The 23,780-nt window shown below is 43.8% G+C and overlaps 1 protein-coding gene across 2 annotated transcripts; it reads right to left on the reverse strand.

Annotated features, from left to right (window-relative positions):
• Positions 1 to 569: 569 nt before the first annotated feature.
• On the reverse strand, positions 570 to 21,156 carry LOC145535507 (uncharacterized). 2 transcript variants are annotated; one of them, XM_081563956.1, is made up of 5 exons: positions 20,412 to 20,725; positions 19,857 to 20,247; positions 13,725 to 13,795; positions 4,370 to 4,415; positions 570 to 1,146 (listed from the first exon to the last, which is right to left on the reverse strand). In XM_081563956.1, the coding sequence occupies exons 1-4, from the start codon at positions 20,515 to 20,517 to the stop codon at positions 4,387 to 4,389; spliced, it is 597 nt and encodes a 198-aa protein (XP_081420082.1). In that variant the 5' UTR covers positions 20,518 to 20,725; the 3' UTR covers positions 570 to 1,146; positions 4,370 to 4,386. The 2 variants fall into 2 exon arrangements, with proteins under 2 accessions (XP_081420082.1, XP_081420081.1); XM_081563955.1 differs by lacking the exon at positions 13,725 to 13,795 and having other exon boundaries at positions 20,412 to 21,156.
• Between the last annotated feature and the right edge of the window lie 2,624 nt (positions 21,157 to 23,780).

A 23,780-nucleotide genomic window follows, 5' to 3' on the forward strand; every position in this document is an offset into this window, starting at 1 on the left:
TGAGCTGGGGAGGGAGGGCTATGGTTTCCACCTCTGGGAGAGGGGAGGGAGAGGGAAGAGTCTTACACTGGCCTAGACAGAGTCTCCTCTTGCATTTCCTCTACAGAGCCAGGAACTCCCCCTCCCACTAGAGTGGTTTCTATCTGCGCCGCCCCCAACCCCACATACCCTCCACAAAAGGGAAAGCGGGGAACAGAACTATGAGAGAATCAGGTTAACACCCAGCTCCCTCTTCTCCATAAAGCCCTATGAGCTGCCCCTGTAGAAGTGGCCCTTGGGGTCCTTGCCTCTGACCTCGTCACCATGAATGTGGCTCAGGCCTGCCTGGGAACACACTCTCCTCCCTTGGAGACTCACGCCACCCGTCTTGCACATCTCGGTGGTCCCAGTGGGGCAGAGAGGGGGGAGGATGGGTGTTGGAGATGAGGGTGGAAGAGAACGGATGCGTCTGTGTACACTCCTCCTGGGCACCTGGGAAACGTCGGAGATGTGCGTGGCCTACTGATGGTGACTGTGGCTCAGCAGTTTCCATCAGATGCACTAACCCATGTGACACACAGAACAAATATGCAGAGAATTCACAACTTTATTGAAAATACAGAAAACGTGCCCTAAAACAGTGGGTCAATGACTCAGCATTTGTATTTAACACACTTGGCAGGCACTGTGTGCCTGATGGTGAGGTATCAGAACTTCATTCTGGCTCAAAGGCACTTTCGCCAAAGCTGTCAGAGAGACCATTCAAGAGGAACCGGGGCTACAGAAAGGCCACTGGTGGTAGGGGACCAGGAAAGGCCCTGTGGGGGCGGCCGGAGTGAACGGAGGGTGGTGGAATCCAGGGCAGAGGAGGCAGAAACAGAGGGGGTAAGGTTGGCATGGGCAGCAAGAGCAGCATGGGGGGCATGGGCGGCATGGGGGCATGGGGGCCATGGGCAGCATGGGGGGCATGGGCAGCATGGGCATCAGCTCCAGGGGCATCGGCTCCAGAAGGACCCAGTCCCAATTTGGCTCCTGAATGAGGATGGTGATGCAGGGTCCACCCCAGTTGCTGACCACAGGGTAGGCCGGGAGCCGAAGGGGTGCACCTCTGAACCTCAGTGCTCTCTGGCATTTCTTCCACATGGTCCTTCTATGCTTAAACCACACCTCCAATCAGAGAGAAAAACGGGCTGCGTTAGTACATGGAGCATTTAATGTCAGACAGGAAAAAACAGAGCGGGGAAATCTTGGTGACTTGAAGATGGGAAACTGCACCAGGAGAAGAAGCTATTTCCTTCTGGTTAAAAGTTTTTAGGACATTTACTTAAAGGCCCTGCCATCAGTCCCCCACCCCACCCCCAGCAAATGAGCACCGACGATGTGCCTGGCTCTGGACTGGCTTATGGCCTCGTCTGTCCCCCCACCTATTACTATTCCTGCCCCTAACCCCACTCACTAGGCAGGTGCGCCTTCGTGATGGGGGAAGTTGAGCACAGGATAAAGTGGGTGCCTTTTAAAATCATACTGAGAGGAACGGGACCCATTTTGAATGACCCATCTTTGGTGCACAGTAAATAATCAATAGGCGCGGGCTGGATTTGTAAATAAAAGCTGTCCTCGGGGACCGATGCGACGGTCATAGAGACAGAGCTGGTGTTGCCAGGGAGGTTTGGTCGTGGGGGCCCAGGCACTCTGTGGCTCGTCTGCTGACACCAGTGGAGCTGAAGCCCTGGACACCGCCTTAGTACTAGACTGCAGATCAGAGAGGTTTAGACTGCTGCTGCTGCTGCTGCTGCTTAGTGGCTTCAGTCCTGTCCGACTCTGGGCGACCCCATGGACTGCAGCCTGCCAGCCTCCTCTGTCCATGGAACAAACTTCGCCCAAATTGACCGACATTCTTAAATCTTGGCCAGCCAAGAGATGGGGGCGGGGGGAGGAGGCAACCACTGTTGTCTTTCTCAGTTCTGCACTCTCCAGCCTGTCCCACCCTCCAAACCTGCCTGCGCTCAGGACCCAGTCAGCTCCCTCTGCTCTGGGTGTGGCTGCAAGGCCTTGGACCAGAGTCTCTGGTTCCCAGCATGGCCCTGCTCTCTAGGCACTGCCACTCAACCAGCAGGGCCCCATCGTCCCCTCATGCTTAAGGCAAGAGGGTGCAACCTGCATATTAGGAAGATAATCGACAACCACCCGGGTCAGGATTCACAAAATGGCTCCTTCTGAAATATGAGCCAACTCTTAACAACTGAAAGAAAAACCTGTGCTGTGGGTGCCACTGCTCCCTCAGCATCCCACTTATTGGAATTACATCATATTTAATAGTTTTGCATGTTTTCACACCGCAAATTTTACATGAAACCAAGGGCCTCCTGCTCTCTACCGCCTCATTTTTCCTCTCCCATCCTTAGTATCTGGGCTCTTCTGATGCATGAATATGTAGTCTTAAGGAGCCAGATTAATAGAGCTCCTTTTGAAGGGGGAGATAAGAGTGTACCAGGGATCAAATCTGCATAAAGATAAGCAAAATGCAAAACTGGCTAACTGAAGTTCTGGCGGCTACTACTTCCATATTCCCAGTACTGCTTTCATAGAGTAACTCTTGCTGTGTGTGAAAACAAGGGGAGATGTCTATTAAATATTTCTTTGGGAAATTCGTGCCATAGAATTTGGAAATAGGTGGGAACATTCTCTCTTTTCCCTTAGTTGTTTCCTGTGGGTCCTTTTCCCTTCAGAGCTCCACTAAGAGACCACTATGTAAACCCAGGAGAAGCATGTCACCAAAACTTCAGGTTTTCTTTCCCAGTGAGCTTGCTTTGCCTGCATGAAAGAGCAGAGGCCCGGGCCTCCCAAGCCCTGGCCAGACCTGACTGTGATCCTAGTCCCTGGCCTTAGGCTCCCAGCCTTGCTTTCCAGACCTCCCCACCCCAACCAGGTCTGCAGCCCGCATCCATCACCACCCTCACACAAGGGCTCTGCAGCAAAGTGAATAATAATACCTTCCTGATTTTTCTTCCTTCCTTCCTTAATTTTCTACTTTAACAAAATATTCCCTTGATACAACTTACTCTGTTCTAAAAACAACTATTCAGTTTCTGTGCCTTGAGGTACCGAGTAGTCATTACCATCTAAGTAAATGGGCAAGTACTTCGAGTTAACACAAGGAAGCTACTGGCTTGGAGCCATGGACCGTGGGCCATCAGAGAGAGATTCTTCAAAACCAATCCCTGAAAATAGTACGAAAAGGGCAGAAAAAAAATCCTTAGCCATTAGAAATTGCTCAAAATAATATTCACTGATACATCTGGCAGTTTCATAATGTTGCATATATGCAGTATCTCCAATAAATATATTGATAGTGTCCAATTTTCTCAAACTCACCTTTCTAGGTCAGTGGAAATTTATTCAACTTATTTTAATATATATATTTAGACAAATTCCTAAGGGTCGCACATCTTTCCTCCATCTCCATCATAATGCACAACCGACTATGTTAGCAAAGTTTTCAGACTGCACATCAAACAATTTCAGAAAATTAAAATTTACAGCTGAAACTCTACACTGCTCTGAGTGAGTGTGAGTATGTGTCTGCTCAGTTGTGTCCGCCTCTTTGCGACCCCAGAGAGCCTGCCAGGCTCCTCTGTCCATGGTATTTTCCAGGCAAGAATACTAAAGCAGGTTGCCATTTCCTTCTCCAGGAGGTCTTCCTAAAACAGGGATGGAACCCCCGTCTCTTGTGTCTCCTGCGTTGCTCTACCAAACACACAAAAACAACAGCAGGAGGATCGGGCACTTGGAATTGTAAATTATCCCCCTCCCCATCAGTCTCAGCTAAACTAAACGTACATTTGTTGCTCATATGTTGCGTCCTGAGGTGAATTATTCCCTTACCCAAATGCCTGAATACTTGAAAATTCACTCCTTGCAGAAAGAGCTGATGCCTGGCTTACGTATTTTAGATAATTTAGTATACTTGGACCCCCTTTGTGTGCTGAGTCACTCAGTCGTGTCCAACTCTTTGTGACCTCGTGGACTGTAGCCCACCAGGCTCCTCTGTCCATGGGGATTCTCCGGGCAAGAATACTGGAGTGAGTTGCCACTCAAGGGGTGGACCCCCTTATAACCCAGCTATTTGGTGCATTAATTTGAATAATTCCTAAGTCAGACTCAGTCCCAACATGAGTCCACAGAGAATTGCCCCTAAAGGATATCAGTGTTAGAAGGAGTTTACTTTACTGAAGTTCCCAAAGCCCCAGAAGTTCCAATCTTACTTCCCAAACATAGTGAAGGCTACAAAAACAAACCAACGTGAGAATGTCCAGGACAAGGTATCCAGTTCCTGAAGTGGGTTTTAGAAGAGCTGTTACGCCAAAGTGCTTTTTCCCAGTTTATTCACCTGCATTCTATCTTCAGTCACTCCCATGCGTCTTGCAAGGTCCTGTCTGAGGGGGAATAATTACAAACATTCAGCATTTGACATTATGCATGAAATGAAATGTATGTTGTACATTTCTCACTATTTAAAATATTTATTCAGAGTAGCCAAGATAACAGCATAGGAAAACTCTGAGCTCACTTCCTCCCTTGGGCACACCAAAATTACAACTATATACAGAGAAGCTCTTGATGAGAATGACCTGAAAGGTGAGCAGACAAGATCTTCCACAACTACAGCTATAAAGAAGGAAACACGATAAGATGGACAGGAAGGGTGGAGAAGGGGTATAGTCAAGACTCACACCCACAGGTCGGAAACCCATATGTGCAGTGCTTAGTCGCTCACCGGTGTCCCACTCTTTGCGATGCCATGGACTGTAGCCCACCAGGCTCCTCTGCCATGGGGATTCTCCAGGCAAGAAAACTGGAGTGGATTGCCAAGCCCTCTTCCAGGGGATCTTCCCAACCCAGGAGTCGAACCCAGGTCTCCCGCATTGCAGGGGGACTCTTAACCATCTGAGCCACCAGGCAACCCATATACAGGAAGATAATTATAATTGAAGAGATTTACCACAAGAAGCAAGGGGTCTGAGCACACTAGATTTCCTAGCCTGGGGTCCTGAGCCGGGAAGATAAGCTCTCGGAACATTTGGCTTTGAAGGCCAGCAGGGCTTCCTTTCAGGAGACCCGGGGGCTGTGAGAAATTGAGACTCCACTCGGAAAGGATGAACCCAAAATCTCACATGCTCCAGGACCCAGGGCAGAAGCAGTGATTTGAAAGGAGCCTCGGTCAGACCTGCCTGTGGATCCGGAGAATCTCCTGAAGAGGCAGGAAACAACTACCGCTCACCCTGGGGACAAAGACGCTGGCAGCAGCCAGTTTAAGGTGCTCGTTGGACCGTGAGGACTCTGCTGCTGGCAAGGGCCATTTTGAAATCTTCCCTCTAGACTATTAGTACTGTGACCCAGCCCTCCCACCAGTCTATTGGCACTAATCCCGACACACCCCAAACCAAGCAGCTAGCCAGGCAGGGACACAGCCTCACTCACCAACAAGTCAGTTGCCATAGGACCTCCTGAGTCCCCAGACACCCAAGAACCAGACTTGCCCGCCAGAGGTCCCAGGACCCAGCCCCAAACACCAGTGGGGCCAGCAGCCTCTGCACTAGGCAACGCCTGGTAACCAACAGACCTGGGGTCCACCCATGGTAGTCAGCCCACCACAACAGAAGGGCTCATGCAGCCCATACAGAAAGCACCCCTGGAGCATATAGCTCTCTCTGACGACCGGAGGAAGTGACACAGTATATTTAATGTGATCAAAGGAAAAAATCTACAACAAAGAATACTCTACCTGGAAAAGCTATCATTCAGAGTTCAAGAAGAGATAAAGACTTTTAGAGACAAGCAAAAGCAAAGTGTTCGACACCACAAAACATGCTTTAAAAGAAATGTTAAAGGAACTTCTCTAAGCAAAAAAGAAAAAGGCTATTAATACAAATAAGAAAAGAGTAAAAAGTAAAGTTATAAGCTTTTACACAGCAAAGGAAGCCATAAAGAAAACGAAAGTCCATAGGGTTTACGAAATAGTAGAAAATATTTGTGAATGATGCAATCGACATGAGCTTAACTTTCAAACACTTCATACAACTCAATAACAGCAACAAAAACAACCCAATCAAAAAATGAGAAGACTAAATAGACATTTCTCCAAAGAAGACATGTATGTGTGTGTGTGCACACATGGGCTCTACTGTGTCCAACTCATTGTGAATGTGTGGGACTGGAGCCTGTCAGGCTTCTCTGTCCATGGAATTTCCAAGCCAAGAATCCATGGGGTCACAAAGAGTTGGACACAACTGCGCGCGCGTGTGCCCGCACACACACACACACGCACACACACACACACGCGTCTTCTTTGGAGAAATCTCTCCTTTGGTCTTCTGCCCATTTTTTGATTGGGTTGGGTTTTTGTTGTTGTTTTTATTAAGTTGTATGAGCTATTTCTGTATTTTGGAAATTAAGCCCGCCCAGACATTTCTTCAAAGAAGACATATAGATGGCCATCAGGCACGTGAAAAGATTCTCAACACTGCTCATCCCACATCTGGGCATATATCTAGAAAAGAGAAAAACTCTAATTAGAAAAGATACACAGACACCGATGTTCATAGTGGCACTGTTGACAACAGCTAAAACATGGAAGCACCCTAAGTGTTCATCAACAGATGAATGGATAAAGATGTGGTATGTATATGCAATGGAATATTACTCAGCCATAAAAAGAATGAAATTCTGCCTTTTGTAACCATGTGGATGCACCTGGATAGTATTAGGCTAAGTGAATTAATTCCAATAAAGACAAACACCGTAAGATATCACTTACATGCAGAATTCAAAAAAAACAGTACACATGAACTTTTTTACAAACAGAAACAGATTCACAGACGTAGAAAACATATTTCTGGTAACCGAGGAGGGGGAATGAATTGGGAGTATGAGATTAACAGATGCACACTACCATATATAAAATAGATAAACAACAAGGATTTACTGTATAGCACAGGGAAGGTTATTCACTATCTTATGATAAACTGTCAAGGAAAAGAATCTGAAAAAGAATACATATACACAACATGTATACGTAAGTATAACCAAAAACACTATCTATATAAACCTCATGGTAGCCACAAACCAAAAATCTATAATGGACACACATACAACAAAAGAGAAAGCAATCCAAACATAACACTAAAGAAAGCCATCAAATCACAAAGGAAGAGCGCAAAGAAGAAGAAAAGAACAAAAAGAAAAGAATTAACAAAATGGCAGTAAATATATACTTACCAATAATTACTTTAAATATAAATGGAATAAACGCTTCAATTAAAAGACACAGAGTGGCTGACTGGACACAGAAACAAAACCCACGTACATGCTGCCTACAGGAGTCTCCCTTCAGATCTAAAGACTCAGACAAAAAGAGAGAGGATGGAAAAAGGTATTCATGCAAATGTCAATCAAAAGAAAGCTGGGGTAGCAACACTTGTATCAGATAAACTTGTCTTTCAAACAGAGACCATAACAAGAGACAAAGAAAGACTACATAATGAACATGCAATCAGCTCAAGAAGATGTAACAACTGTAAATATATAGGCAGCCAACATAAGAGCACCTAAAATACATACAGTACATACAAACAAACATAAAGGAGAAACTGACAGTAAGCATCACATTCAGGACTTTGCCACCCCACTTACATCAACGGACAGATCATCCAACAGAAAATCCATAAGGAAACACTGACCTCAAGTGACATATTAGACTTAATGGACTCATAGAGCATCCCATCCAAAAGCAGCAGAATACACGTTCACATTTTAGGAATGTCGACATTTTAGGAATCAGTGAACTAAGGTGGACTGGAATGGGTGAATTTAGCTTGGATGGCCATTATATATACTACTGTGGGCAGGAATCCCTTAGAAGAAATGGAGTGGCCATCATAGTCAACAAAGGAGTCCAAAATGAAGTACTTGGATGCAATCTCAAAACCGACAGAATGATCTCTGTTCATTTCCAAGGCAAACCATTCACCATCACAGTAATCCAAGTCTACGCCCCGACCAGTAACGCTGAAGAAGCTGAAGTTGAACGGTTCTATGAAGACCTATAAGACCTTCTAGAACTAACACCCCCCAAAAGATGTCCTTTTCATTATAGGGGACTGCAATGCAAGAGTAGAAAGTCAAGAGATATCTGGAGTAACAGGCAAATTTGGCCTTGGAGTACAGAATGAAGCAGGGCAAAGACTAATAGAGTTTTGCCAAGAGAACGCACTGGTCATAGCAAACACCCTCTTCCAACAACACAAGAGAAGACTCTACACATGGACATCACCAGATGGTCAACACCGAAATCAGATTGGTTATATTCTTTGCAGCCAAAGATGGAGAAGCTCTATACAGTCCGCAAAAACAAGACCAGGAGCGGACTGTGGCTCAGATCATGAACTCCTTATTGCCAAATTCAGACTTAAATTGAAGAAAGTAGGGAAAACTACTACACCATTCAGATATGACCTAAATTAAATCCCTTAGGATTATACAGTGGAAGTGACAAATAGATTGAAGGGATTAGGTCTGATAGACAGAGTACCTGATGAACTATGGACAGAGGTTCATGACATTGTACAAGAGGCAAGGATCAAGATCATCCCCAAGGAAAAGAAATGCAAAAAGGCAAAATGGCTGTCTGAGGAGGCCTTAGAAACAGCTATGAAGAGAAGAGAAGCGAAAGGCAAAAGAGAAAAGGAAAGATATACCCATTTGAATGCAGAGTTCCAGAGAATAGCAAGGAGAGATAAGAAAGACATCCTCAGCAATGAATGCAAAGAAATAGAGGAAAACAGCAGAATGGGAAAGACTAGCGATCTCTTCAAGAAAATTAGAGCCCGGCGGCCTCTAGGTTGCGGCGGGGAGGGGCCGCGGCGGCGGGCGGAGCCCTCGGAGCCAGCCTCCAGGGCGCGGGTGTCCGCGCCGCCGCCTGGCCCGCCGCCCGGGTCGGGTGAGGTGGGGGCCGTGCACGGCTCTGGTCCCCCCCGGCCCGTCCCCCTCCGGACCGGGGCGCGCCGCCCGGTGGCTCTCCGTCCGCTCCTCGCTCCTCACGCAGCCCCTCCGCACGACCCCGAGCGGAGGCGCCGAGAGAAAGTGAGGAAGAGCAGGCTGCGGGAGGGCCTGGATTTGCTAGTGGAACTAGGTTTTTCCCGAAAGAGGTGACAGAATAACTGAGAAGAATCTGCTGGACTGTGGAGTCCAGTCCTGAGCTCAGTAGGGAAATAGCAAGCTCATCTATAACCAGATCTACAGCATATACTTTTTTTAAGAATCAACATTGAGCAATTTTCTGAAAGTAAACCATGAAAGCCCTCTTGGAGGCCGCACACCTGTCTGCGAACTTGAACCTGAGAAATGGACGTTTTTTCCATCAGGGTGATCTCCTTCTTCAGCTGAATCATCAGAAGTGGTGAGAAGAAGAGACCCCCTACCCAACCAAACTGCTTCAGACAAATTCAATCAGTCTATCAAGGAATGGAGCTGTGCAGCGTGGCCAGATCACCATCTGCCTGCACCACCACTGAGCTGTCTCTCTAGGACTGCCACCTACATGTAGGCTGCACCCAGTGCAGGGCATCTGGCTGAGGCAGGGGTTGGGAGTGAAATCCTGCTCCATTCACCAAGCCAAGTTTATTGGTGCCTGGCCAAATGATGTGGCTTCTTTTTCTGATTTGCAGCAGTGCACCCTGTACGGTCTAGTGGCATGTCTGACCATCCCCATCCCATACCCCAGTCCTATCTGAGATTCTCTTCCTTACCTCAGATGGATTCAAGATTTTCATGAACAAATTAGGTGTCTTGCAAAAGATGAAACGTTTGACCCCAATTGAAATTAATTTCATAGGTGAAGCTCAAAATATTACCATATGTAGGAATTATGTATATATTTATACATGTATGCATATACAGTTAAGTAGATACCATTGTCTATGTATCAGAAGTTAGCACAGTTTAAATGGGTAAATGTTTAAAATAAAACTATTTGGGGTATTTGAAAAAAAAAAAAAGAAAGAAAATTAGAGATACCAAGGGAACATTTCATGCAAAGATGGGCTCGATAAAGGACAGAAATGGTATGGACCTAACAGAAGCAGAAGATATTAAGAAGAGGTGGCAAGACTACACAGAAGAGCTATACAAAAAAGTTCTTCATGACCCAGATAACCACGATGGTGTGGATCACTCACCTACAGCCAGACATCCCGGAATTCGAAGTCAAATGGGCCTTAGGAAGCATCACTACAAACAAAGCTAGGGGAGGTGATGGAATTCCAGTTGAGCTATTTCAAATCTTAACAGATGATGCTGTGAAAGTGCTGCACTCAATATGCCAGTAAATTTGGAAAACTCAGCAGTGGCCACAGGACTGGAAAAGGTCAGTTTTCATTCCAATCCCAACGAAAGGGAATGACAAAGAATGCTCAAACTACCACACAATTGCACTCCCCTCTCACGCTAGGAAAGTAATACTCATAATTCTCCAAGCCAGGCTTCAACAGTACGTCAACAATGAACTTCCAGATGTTCAAGCTGGATTCAGAAAAGGCAGAGGAACCAGAGATCAAATAGCGAACATCCGTTGTATCATCGAAAAAGCAAGAGAGGTCCAGAAAAACATCTATTTCTGCTTTAATGACTATGCCAAAGCCTTTGACTGTGTGGACCACAGCAACTCTGGAAAATTCTTAAAAAGATGGGAATACCAGACCACCTGACCTGCTTCCTGAGAAATCTGTATGCACGTCAGGAAGCAACAGTTAGAACTGGACATGGAACAACAGACTGGTTCCAAATCGGGAAAGGAGTAAGTCAAGGCTGTTTACTGTCACCCTGCTTATTTAACTTATATGCAGAGTACATCATGAGAAACGCTGGGCTGGAGGAAGCACACGCTGGAATCAAGATTGCCAGGAGAAATATCAATAACCTCAGATATGCAGATGACACCACCTTTATGGCAGAAAGTGAAGAAGAAATAAAGAGCCTCCTGATGAAAGTGAAAGAGTAGAGTGAAAAAGTTGGCTTAAAGCTCAGCGTTCAGAAAACTGAGTTCATGGCATCTGGTCCCATCACTTCATGGCAAATAGATGGGGAAACAGTGGAAACGGTGGCAGACTTTATTTTTGGGGGCTCCAAAATCACTGCAGATGGTGACTGCAGCCATGAAATTAAAAGATGCTTGCTCCTTGGAAGAAAACTTACGACCAACCTAGACAGCATATTAAAAAGCAGAGACATTACTTTGCCAACAAAGGTCCGTCTAGTCAAAGCTATGGTTTTTCCAGTAGTCACGTATGGATGTGAGAGTTGGACTATAAAGAAAGCTGAGCGCTGAAGAATTGATGCTTTTGAACTGTGGTGCTGGAGAAGACTCTTGAGTCCCTTGGACTGCAAGGAGATCCAACCAGTCCATCCTAAAGGAAATCGGTCCTGAACGTTCATTGGAAGGACTGATGCTGAAGCTGAAACTCCAATACTTTGGCCACCTGATGGGAAGAACTGACTCATTGGAAAAGACCCTGTTGCTGGGGAAGATTGAAGGCAGGAGGAGAAGGGGATGAAAGAGGATGAAATGGGTGGATGGCATCGCTGACTCAATGGACATAAGTTTGAGTAAACTCCGGGCGTTGGCGCTGGACGGGGAGGCCTGGCATACTGCAGTCCACGGGATCACAAAGAGTCAGACACGACTGAGCAATTGAACTGAACTGAACTGAACGCGTTCTCAAGTGTACATGGAACATTCTCCACAAAACAAGTCTCAATAAATTTACGAAAATTTAAATGGTATCAAACATCTTTTCCAACTACAGTGCTGTGAGACTAGAAATCAACTACAAGGAAAAAAAACTTCAAAAAAAACCACAAACACGTGGAGGCTAAACAAAATGCTACCGAACAATGAATAAGTCATTGAAGAAATCAAAGATGAAATAAAGAAAAAATCCAGCAACAAATGAAAATGAAAACACAATAATCCAAAGTCTATGGGATACACTAAAAGCAGTTTTCAGAGGGAGGTTTGTAGTAATTCAAGCTTACTTCAGGAAATAAGAAAAATCTCACATAAGCAACCTAACCGCACACCTAAAGGAACTAGAAAAAGGAGAACCAGCAAAACCCAAAGTTAGTACAAGGGAGAAATCATAAAGATCAGAGAAGAAATAAATGAAATAGATTTTAAAATATATAAAATAGCAATGCAAATAAGAGTTGATTCTTTGAAAAGGTAAATAAAATTAATAAATGTTTAGCCAGACTCATCAAGAAAAAAGAGGGTCCAAATCGATAAAATCAGAAATGAAAAAGAAGTTACAATCAACACCACAGAAATACAAAAGATCATAAGAGACTACTATGAGCAATTATTTAGACATCAATAAAATGGATAACCTAGAAGAAATTAACAAATTCCTAGACATGTACAGTCTCCCAAGGCTGAAGCAAGAAGAAATAGAAAATTTGAACAGATCAATTACTAGTGATGAAACTGAATTGGAAAATTAAAAAGGATGTATTTATTTTACAGCAGCAGGAATATAGCCAATATCTTATAATAACTTCAAATGAAGGATAATCTATAAACATTTTCAGTCAGTATGTTGCACATCTGAAACTCATAGAATATTTGAAATCAACTACACCTCAATGAAACAGACATCAGTAATCACGAGAGCAATGCAAACCCAAACTACAATGAGATGTCACCTCACACAGGTCAGAATGGCTCTCAAGAAGAAGACTCCAAATACCACATGTTGGAGAGCACGCGGGGAAAGAGAGCGCTTGCGCACTGTTGGCGGGAGTGTAAACCGGTGCAGCCACCGCGGGGAACAGTATGAGGTTCCTCACAAAATTAAAACCAGAACCACCGCATGACCCAGAAATTTCAATCCTGCGCATATATCTGGAAACAAAACAAAACACTACCTCAGAAAGCTACACGCACCCGTGTTCATGCAGCATTATTCACAACAGCCAAGATATGGAGGAAACGTAAGTGTCCATCATCATGCTGCTGCTGCTGCTGCTAAGTCGCTTCAGTCGTGTCTGACTCTGTGCGACCCCATAGACGGCAGCCCACCAGGCTCCACCGTCCCTGGGAGTCTCCAGGCAAGAACACTGGAGTGGGTTGCCATTTCCTTCTCCAGTGCATGAAAGGGAAAAGTGAAAGTGAAGTCGCTCAGTCGTGTCCGACTCTTAGCGACCCCACAGCCGGCGGCAGCCCGCCAGGCTCCTCCATCCATGGGATTTTCCAGGCAACAGTACTGGAGTGGGCTGCCATTGCCTTCGGAACGGATTAAGAAGATATGGTATAGACATACAATAGAATACTACTCAACGTGACAAAGAATGAAATTTTGCCATCTGCAACAACACAGATGGACTGGGAGGGTATTATGCTTAATGAAATAAATAAGTAGGACAGAGAAAGGCAAATAGTGTATGATATCACTTATATGTGAAATCTAAAAATGAAAACAAACTATTGAATATAACAAAAAAGAAACAAGTCTCATAGATATAGAGAATAAAGTAGTTGTTACCAGTGAGGAGAGACAGGAGAGAGGGACAAGATAGGGGTAGTGGATTAATAAGTACAAACTGCCATCTATAAAATAAATAAACTACAAGGATATATTGCACAATCCAGGGAATATAGCCAATATTTCATAAGAACTATAGTGGAGTACAACCTTTAAAAATTGTGACCTCGCCTTCTCCCACGGAGTCCAGGAGTCTGTTCTTTATGTCTGTGTCTCTTTTGCTGTGTCAGAGAAATCGTGACATCTTTAATCTACCACAGATCCCAATATTCGATGTGTATAATCCTAATCATTGTAACATGTTTTTTTTTAAAGCAGAAAAAATTGGAAATAACCTGAACATCCATCACTGGAATTAAATAAGTTTAAATTATCTTAGTAAGTTAGTTTAAATTTATAAAATTAAATACTATGCACCCATTAAAAACAATGGGGATATTTTTAATAAAATATTATAAAAATATTACCATGAGATATTTTGAGTAAAAAAAGCACAGGTTAGTATGTGTGTAGTATGGTACCATCTGTGTGAAAGGAGGAAAATAAAATGCATTTGTATTTACTTGTATTTGCACGAAACAGCTATGGAATATGCATTCTTGTTGGGGGTGATATCACCACTGAAGGGGTAAAAATTGGTTCTTGTGTGGGAGGAATCTGAATATTTTTATGTAAGGAGCACAGTTATATGTAGAGTACAAAAACAGATACACAGTATACCTGTGTATTCAAATTAAAGGAGGAGCCAATAATCAGGAAGAAATGTCTTCAAAGCCTCCTCAGGAGAGTGACGATGCAAAAAGGTTTGCGGGAAAAAAGGATGAGAGACATCCTTTTCTAGAAGGATGTAAAGAAATGAGTCCAGATGGCTGTCTGAGAGAGCAGAAATGAGTTACTGGGAAAAGGAAGGGACAAGAATAAGGATGTTCAGTGTGTTCTCGTTCATATTTTTAGTGTTGGAATCATGGGACAATAGCATCTATCTAACTTTAAAAAACTGTTGTGTGAAAATTGTATAAATCTTAATTATGCTGAATTGGGTAAAAAAAAGATACAAGCTTTTGGTTATAAGAAGAATAAGTACTAGTGATGTAGTATACACATGATGACTATAGTTAATACTCCCCTATGATGTATATGAAAATTAAGAGAATAAATCCTGAGTTCTCATTACAAGGAGGAAAATACTTTTTGATATCTACGTGAGATGATGAATGTTCACTACATTTATTGTGAACATGTAATCATTTCATGATGTATATAAGTGAAAGCATTATGCTGTGTACCTTAAACCTGTACAGTGATATATGTCAATTTTATCCTAATATATCTGGAAGGAAAAAATTGAAAATAAAATAAAATAAAATAAAATAAACAGTAACTCTTTCATGAAATTGTAAGAGATACTAAATTACAAGATATAACATATAGTATAATGGTGCTAGATTCATATGACAACTATGTAATATAAATTATATCTGATTATAATGATCATAATCTGGTTACAATCATTGATTATATCTGGCTTTGTTATTTTCACATGCTATGTGAGTACCATATTTCTGAGAGTTTCTCTAAATTATCTCTTTTGTCTTTCCATTAATATCCACTACAATATTGTCACCTAAATCTTAAATAATTCTCAAATATGTCCTCTCCTCCATATCAGAGTTGCTGCTGCCTTTGTGTAGGCTATAATCTTCCAATGGTATTATAAAAATAAGCTCCTAATTCTATTTTGCAATTATCTAAACTTGATATAGAGTTTTATGTCTTCATATCTTTGCCCTAGAAGCATCTTTAGACATCATCATCAACTCTGTTGTATGGTTATATATTGATTCTGCCCAATATGTAGCAGTAAATATAAAAACAGAAATGATAGTTTAACTGGCTTGTATATACAACTGTTCATTTTTTTAATGCAGAAATTTTCTTCACAAAGATAAATATATTATTGTGATATTCTGATACTATTGTTTTTATTAAAAAACACAATTCTAAATAAATACTTTGAAATCAAAAAAAATTGTGAATCACTATGTTGTACGCCTAAAACTTACGTAATATTGTATATCAACTATTCTTCAATTTTTTAAAAAAGGTAACTTTCAAGTCTCCACCAAAAGTCTATTAGAACTAATAAATGAATTCAGTAAAGTTTCAGGATTCAAGATTAATATATAGAAATGTGTTGCTTTTCTATACACTTAATAATAAGCTATCAGAGAAAGCAAGAAAACAATCCCATTTAAAATAGCATTAAAAAGAATAAAATACCGAAGAATAATCGTAACCAAGGAGGTTTGGTTTCACCAAAGGAAGCGCAATACACTTTCACCAAGTGAAAGACCTATACTCTGAAAACCATCAAACCCTGCTGAAGGCATTTAAAAATTATACCAAGAAATGCAAAGATAATCTATGTTCTTGGACTGGAAGAACTAATATCGCTAAAATGTCCATAAAACCCAAAGCAATCTACAGATTTAATGCAATTCCTATCAAAATACATGGCAGGGAAGGAAATCAAAAAAAAGAGGGGCTGTGTATATGTATAGCTCACTCATTTTGCTATACTGCAGAAACTAATACAACATTGTAAAGCAACTATACTCCAATGAAAATTAACTAAAAAACAAAAAGTACCTACAAAAAAGTGGAATATATGACATTGTTCACCCTACAATAAATTCACCCAAAAAAGAAATAATCCTGAAATTTATATGAAACCCTCATAAGACCCCCAAATGGCCAAAGTAATCTTGAGAAAAAAGAACAAAGCTAGAGGTCTCACACTCCCTGGCTTCAGACTATACCACAAAGCTATAGTCATCAATGCACTTCCCTGGCAGTCTAGTGGTTAAGACACCTGACACCGCCCTTTCACTACAGGGGGCTTGGGTTCCATCCCTGGACAGAGAAGATTCTGAATGCCATGGGGTGCGGCCAAAAAAAAAAAAAAACAACACCTCAGTATGGTACTGGCATTAAAAACACATACACTAGAACAGACTAGAGAGTCCAGAAATAAACCCAAGTACTTACCGTCAATTACTCTATGACAAAGCAGGTAAGAACATACAATAGGGAAAAGAGTCACTTTAATAAGTGGTGCTAAGAATACTGGACAGCTGCGTGTAAAAGAAATTAGAACATTTTCTCACAGAACATTAAAAAATAAACTCAAAATGGATCAATGACCTAAAGGTAAGACCAGATACTATAAAACTCCTAGAGGAAAACATAGGCAGAACACTCTTTGACATAAATCACAGCGATAATTTTTGGGATCTGTCTCCTAAGGCAAAAGAAATAAAAGCAAAAACAAACCAATGAGACCTAATTAAACTTAAAGGCTTCTGCACAGCAAAGGAAACCATATACAAAGCAAAAGGACAACCTACTGGACGGGAGAAAATTTTTGCAAAGGATATTACTGACAAGGGGTTAATATCCAATATTTATAAAAACAGGTCAGGCTTCCCTCATAGCTCAGTTGGTAAAGAATCCACCTGCAATGCAGGAGACCCTGGTTCTATTCCTGGGTCGGGAAGATCTGCTGGAAAAGGGATAGGCTACCCACTTCAGTATTCTTAGGCTTCCCTTGTGTGGCTCAGCTGGTAAAGAATCCGCCTGCAATGCAGAAGACCTGGATTCGAGCCCTGGATTGGGAAGATCCCCTGGAGGAGGCAAAGGCTACCCACTCCAGTATTCTGGCCTGGAGAATTCCATGGACTGTAGAGTCCATGGGGTCACAGAGTCGGACACAACTGGGTGACTTTCACGCCACTTCATACAACTCAGTATCAAAAAACAAAGAACCTAACGCAAAAATGGGCAAAGACCTGAATAGACATTTTGCCAAAGAAGATACACAGATGGCCAACGGACATATGAAAAAAAAAATGCTCAACACTGTTAATCGTCAGAGAAACGCAAATCAAAACCACAATGAGATCACCTCATACCTGTCAAATGGCTATCATCAAAAGGATAACAAATGTTGGCAAGGATGTGGAGAAAAGGGAATCCTACACTGTGGGAATGTAAACTGGTGCAGCCACTATGGAAAACAGTATGGAAGTTTCTCAGGAAAACTCAAATTAGAACTACCATACGATCCAGCGATTCCACTCTTGGGTAAATATCAAAGAAAACGAAAACAGTAATTCAAAATGATATCTGCACCTCAATGTTCATAGCAGCATTATTTACAACAGCCAAAAGATGAAAGCAACCTAAATGCCCAGTAACAGATAAATGGATAAAGAAGATGTGATATATATATATATATATATACACACAATGGAATACTTCTGTCATAAAAATGAATGAAATTCTGCTATTTGTAACAATGTGGATGGACCTAGAGAGTACTATATTTAGTGAAATAAATCAGAGGCAGAAAGACAAACACTGTATGATTTCACTTACACGTGGAATCTAATAAGTGAAACAAATGAAAAAACGTAGCTAAACAGAGACAAAATTATAGATACAGAGGAAAAAAACAGGTGGTTGTCTGAAAGGAGGGGTGGGGGGAGGAGAGAAATAGGGGAAGGAGATTAAGAGGTAAAAACTTCCAGTTACAAAATCAATAACTGGTATGAAATGTACGGTGTGGGGAATATAGTCAATAATTATATAATATCTTTTATGGTGACAGACTTATGGTGATCATTTTTAAATGTATAGAAATAATGGTACACCCATGGCGGATTCATGTCAATGTATGGCAAAACCAATACAATATTGTAAAGTAAAAAAATAGATAAATAAATAAATTTAGAAATAATGAATCACTAGGTTGCATAACAGGAACTAACATATTGTTGTAGGTCAGCTACACTTCAAAAGTAATCAAACTGAAAAAAAAGAGATTAGATTGGTGGTTACCAGAGGGAGTCAGGTGGGGGAACTGGGTGAAGGCAGTCAAAAGGTATAAATGAGATATAGGCAGTTCTGGACACCCAAATCAAGGGGCATCTTGAGTTTGACACTTGAGAAAGGGAGAAATTGGGCTGATTCTTAGAATTATCACACAGCAAAAGCCAACCGAACTTGGAGTAATCAAACTGAACAGAAAATACTGAGCCAAAGTTGATGCTATTTACCATCCTTTCTCATTAACTCATCTCCTACCACCATGGAGGTTTCCATGAAACGGTTTGCCTACAGCCTCTCCAATCAGTCCTCCTCTGTCTCTTGCAAGCTTCTGTCACTCTTTCAATATTCCCTAGCTCATTGAGTATTCCACCAGCCATTCAGTTGGGCAAATCAGAAATTCAGATATTTTTCTTAATCATTTCCCTTTACTCCTATGTCCAAATTACCATGAATCGCTATCAATTTTACCTGCTAAATACCTCTTCAATCTGTTCACTTCTATCCATTACCACACCATCACCTCTGGCCTTGCCTACTGAACAGCCTCCTAGGATCAAATCTCAGCCACATTCGAGCTGTGTGGATCTTGGGCAAGTCTCTTCACGTCTCTGGGCTTCAGTTTTTCTAACAGGTCAAGCAGGGATAAAAAAAACAATAGCTGCCACATTCACATAGGGTTGTGAAGATTCAATGACAATCTGTAGGAAACCCTTTAGGGCAAGTGCTTAACACAGTAAGTACAATGTAAATGATAGCTTTTAAAATCTTTTCTGCATTCAGACACTCAGCAATCCATTCATTCTCCCCTCTGTGGCTTGCCTTAGGGACAATTCTACCTCCGGCACAAACTTTAAGGGTAACTAAAAATTCAGTAATTAAGACAAAGGATGTTCTAATGTAGTATTTGGGCTTCCCGGGGGCTCAGCTGGTAAAGCTTCCTCTTGCAATGCCGGAGACCTGGGTTCGATCCCTGGGTTGGGAAGATCCCCTGGAGAAGCAAACTGCTATCCACTCCAGTATTCTGGCCCGGAGAATTCCATGGACTATACAGTCCGTGGGGTCTCAAAGAGTCTGACACGACTGAGCGACTTTCACTTTCACATTCAATGTAGTATCTACATTAACGCAAATATAATCCATGAATAACTGATGACCAATATTTTAAATCAAAGTAGAATCCAACCGCACACGTGCTCCACCATACCTCCAGCGACTCATTTGTTAACTATGGGCCGACAGTTTCCCGACATGACTTATTCAAACTCCCCACCTTAACACTGACTCGATTCCCACCGGGCAGAGCCCCCGCCCCAGGCCCTGGGGTTTTCAACTCCAGAGCTGAGGACAGGGACCCGCTCGCCTCAGCCCGCGCCCCCGGAGCCGCCCGCTTACCGCATGGCCACGCTGAGATACGGAGTGTCTTGGAAAGTTCTCTCCAGCTCCCGCATCTGCTCCAGCGTGAAGGTGGGCCGGGAGACTCGGTGGCGCCTGCCTGCCCCCCTCCAAACCTCGATGGCGGCTCCCCGGCGCTGCTCCTCCCCGCCCTTCTCTCCGCCCTCGCCGCCGCCCGCGCCCGCCTCAGCGTCTATCTCAGCCTTGGCGTAGCGGCTTCCCCCGTCTGGGGGGCCCGCATCTCCCGCGGCCACATTGCCGCCTTCCTTTTCTTCTCCTTCTTCGTATCCCGCCTCTTTCCCCTCCGCGGCTGCTCCCTGCTCAGGTTTGGACTGAGCCTTCGGCTCCTCTCCCTCTTCTCCAGGAAGCGAGATCTTCGCGGGCTCAGCCTCTGCAAGAGAAGAAACCCGAAGACAAAGGTCAGGCCGTCGAGCGAGCCCGCTGAGGAAGAGGAGGGAACCCGCCGCGTCTGAGGAGGAATCCTCCTGCTCGCCCCTCCCTAGGGAAATTCGTTTCCCGGTATCCTCTGAACCGAGTGCCCAGCCTGCCACTGACCGTGCACTTCTTCCCAATTGTCCTTGACCCGCAGCCTGAGGAAGCCCGCAACGACCGCGTCGGTGTCGCTATGGGCACTGTGGCCACGCTGCGGCTGAGGCTTCATGTTCCGACCGCTGTCCAGGAGGCTGTGCCTTCAGCGGAGGCTGTCCTGGGTCTCCCGAGATCCCGGCTCTAGACTCAGGGCTAGAAGCGGCGGCCCGCGATTCGGCACCGTTAGGGCTACACTGGCGTCGGGTCAGGACTAGAGTCCGGATAGACGCCCTCCGGGGGTTTATCGTCGGCTGCTGGGGGTTGGGTCGGCTGAAGTGCGCATGCGGCAGGAGCTTGGCGGTCCTGGCGGCGGGGGGAGGGAGGGGGGAGGAGGTATGGGGGGCAATTCTAGGTGCGCACCACAGGGGGCGCTGGTAGGGAGCATGAGTGAGAGCAGAACTCAGGCCCCCAAGTTGCAACTTAGCTGACCAAGTACTGCGCACTTGGTCCGGCGTCTTCCCAGACCAAGGGCCTGTGCCTGATTTGTGGATGGGAAGAACGGGCCCTCACCCTCGCTCCGTAGACCTTGGAGAAACGTTTGGGGACTAGCTCCTGGCTCAGCCCGCCATATCCAGCAGCCAGTACTAAGCAAGGAGAAGCAATCAAACTAATATGTTCACCCCGTGGTGTCGCCGGGGATTGGTTCTGGGACCCGCCGAGGATACCAAAATCTGCGGATGCTCGAGTCCCATAGCGGGCCCTCCGCATCTGCAGATGTGAAACCCACGGATATGGAGGGCCGTCTGTGTGTCTACAGAAAAAAACCCGTGTATAAGTGGACCAGCTAGGCCTTTGCTTGCTCTGAGTTTTTGCAGTGAGGCTGAAGTCCGAGTCTGCCATACTCCAGCGGTCTCCAGGAGCAGGAGTTCAGGGCTGGGTTTTCTGAGCAGGTGGGGTGCTCAGATGCGCTATGAAAACAAAACAAAACCCCAGCCCACTCCCTTAAGAAAGGCCCTTAGCCTATTTTAGTAACGAATCCACATCAAATATCAAGTGTGGAAACCTGCACAGTGTTTAGAACACTCAAGGGGTACAGAGAGCACCCCTTCCTTTTGTTTTTGCCTTTGTTGCAACTATGGATTGTGCTACATCTTTATAAACAGCCCCTATTGCTTCTGGCTGTAAATCCTCTAGAGGTATACATGTACCCTGGGGTGGACTCCTGTGGACGTGGCTAAATTACCTGCTTTCTTGCAGCTGCCTCCCCCACCCCCTTATCTCGCCTCATCATGTTTTCTAGAAACCTTCCTGAGCCCTTTCTGAGGAATAAATAAATTTTATTCATTGTCAAATAAAAGAGAGCCAGGCTAGATTGCAGGCTCTATGATTTTTCCTTGAAGAAGTGTTTTATGGATGCCCCAAGGCTTGTTAATATCCTAAATACTGAAAATAACTTCTAACAATGGGCCCTATACTTGACCATGTACTTATCTTGTGTTATCTTACACAACTGTTTTTGTCAACCCCATTTGAGATCAGAAACCAAATCATTTTTGTGGGCTCCTGAATGTATCATGGGACCAGGTCATCTCACCTACAGTGCCTAACGCATAATACCTTTTGCTTCATGTTTCTGGAGAGTGGCTAAGAAATTAACTAAAAAAGGGGTTGGTGACCAATTCTTTTTCAAAAAGATGGTAAGAGATGGCAATCTGATACCTCTTCCTGATTTTAACCAAGACGTTTCCTCCTCATGTTGGCCCTGGTTGAGTTCAGCAAGCCTCTGCCTCTCTTGGCTGGATATCCTATGCACAATTTTGTCTTAATATTAGTTATCTCATGAGAGACCTATTAGAGTTTTCATCATGATTTGCATTAGACTAGCTAAGAATTCTATGAGAGCTCAGGAAGTGTGTCCCTTTACAGCTCAGATTTCCACAGTGAATTTGTGTTTTCCCAACTGTAGTAACCCATGTGACCCTTGACAAACGTTGCCTTACTTTGGCATCAGTCATGATAGTGTTTTTCTTTAAATTTTACTTAACTTCACACTTTTAAAACCTTAAATACTGAATGGAGCCTCAAGTAATAACCACGAATCATGGTTTGATGTATTAGATTGATGGGAGTGAAGGGCCCTGGAGCCAGATTGTTGGCCTATAAATCCTGGCTGTGCTAACCACTTGCTAGCTAGCTAAATTGTTAGGTTACTCATTCTCACTTAATCTTGGTCTCTACATCTGTGAAACGAGGATAGCAATAGTAACTACCTCACCAGGTTATTGTGAGAATTAACTGAGGTGATAAAAACAAAGTGCTACCAATAGCCATCCTATGCTGCCTTACATTTCTTTTTTTTTTTTTTAATATTTATTTATTATTTATTTTGGCTGCACCAGGTCTTAGTTGCAGCACATAGGATCTTCAGTCTTCACTGCAGCATGTAAACCCTTAGTTGCAGTATGCAAGATCTTTAGTTGCAGCATATGGGATCTAGTTCCCTGACCAGGGATTGAACCCGGGCCCCCTACATAGGGAACACGAAGTCTTAGCCACTGGACCACCAGGGAAGTCCCTGTCTTACACTTCTGACTTTAGTCAATTGTATGGTTTATTTATTTATTCACAAAGGTCCATGAGAGAAGAGAGATGATGGTTATTCTCTGGCAGTTGGCAATGAGGACAGAGAGTTTTCTTGAGAACGTGTCGCTGCCATGTTTTTTGTCCCTATGTATGCTTCAGTCAGTAATCCTTTGTTGGCTGCTGTGTTTACAAGGCCCTACCTCAGGCAGTGTGGAGAATGTCATGATTCCAGACACAGCTATTGTGCCATGGGTTCTCACAGTCTGGAGAGAGAGAGATCAGTCCATGTGAGAGAAAGAAGCTGAAAATTCTGGAGACAGAGTGTCCAGCCCTACCATCACTAACTTGCTGTGTGGCTAGAGGTAAATTAACTGACCTCTCTGTGCCTCAGATACCACCTTTGTAGGGGGAGGATCATGATGGTAGCTGCTGGACAGTGTTGTGACATTTACATGAAGGAATACAAGAAAGGTCCATGGTGAGGGCTCAGATAACTTCCGCTGATGCTGAGTTAAGGGGTCGGGACTGACTGGGGGCCTGCACCACGACTGAAGATGCTGGACATGGAGTATCACCCCTGCTCCTGAATGGATATGAGAGTTGGTAAGAATGCCACATGGCCATGCTTGTTCATGCTGGTGACACCGTATGGGAGCTCACTGTGCACCCGGGCCTGACTAATCGATCTTATTGGCCCGAGGAGGGGGCCATCATTCTCTTTAGTTCCTAACCAAGGTAATGGAGGCTCTGAGAGGTTCAGTGACTTTCCCAGGGTTACACAGCCCAAAGGTAGGGCCAAGATTCACAGCTTTG

Source organism: Giraffa tippelskirchi, chromosome X, assembly GCF_054371585.1.
Source record: "Giraffa tippelskirchi isolate mGirTip1 chromosome X, T2T-mGirTip1v1.2.pri, whole genome shotgun sequence".
Classification (NCBI taxonomy): domain Eukaryota; kingdom Metazoa; phylum Chordata; class Mammalia; order Artiodactyla; family Giraffidae; genus Giraffa; species Giraffa tippelskirchi.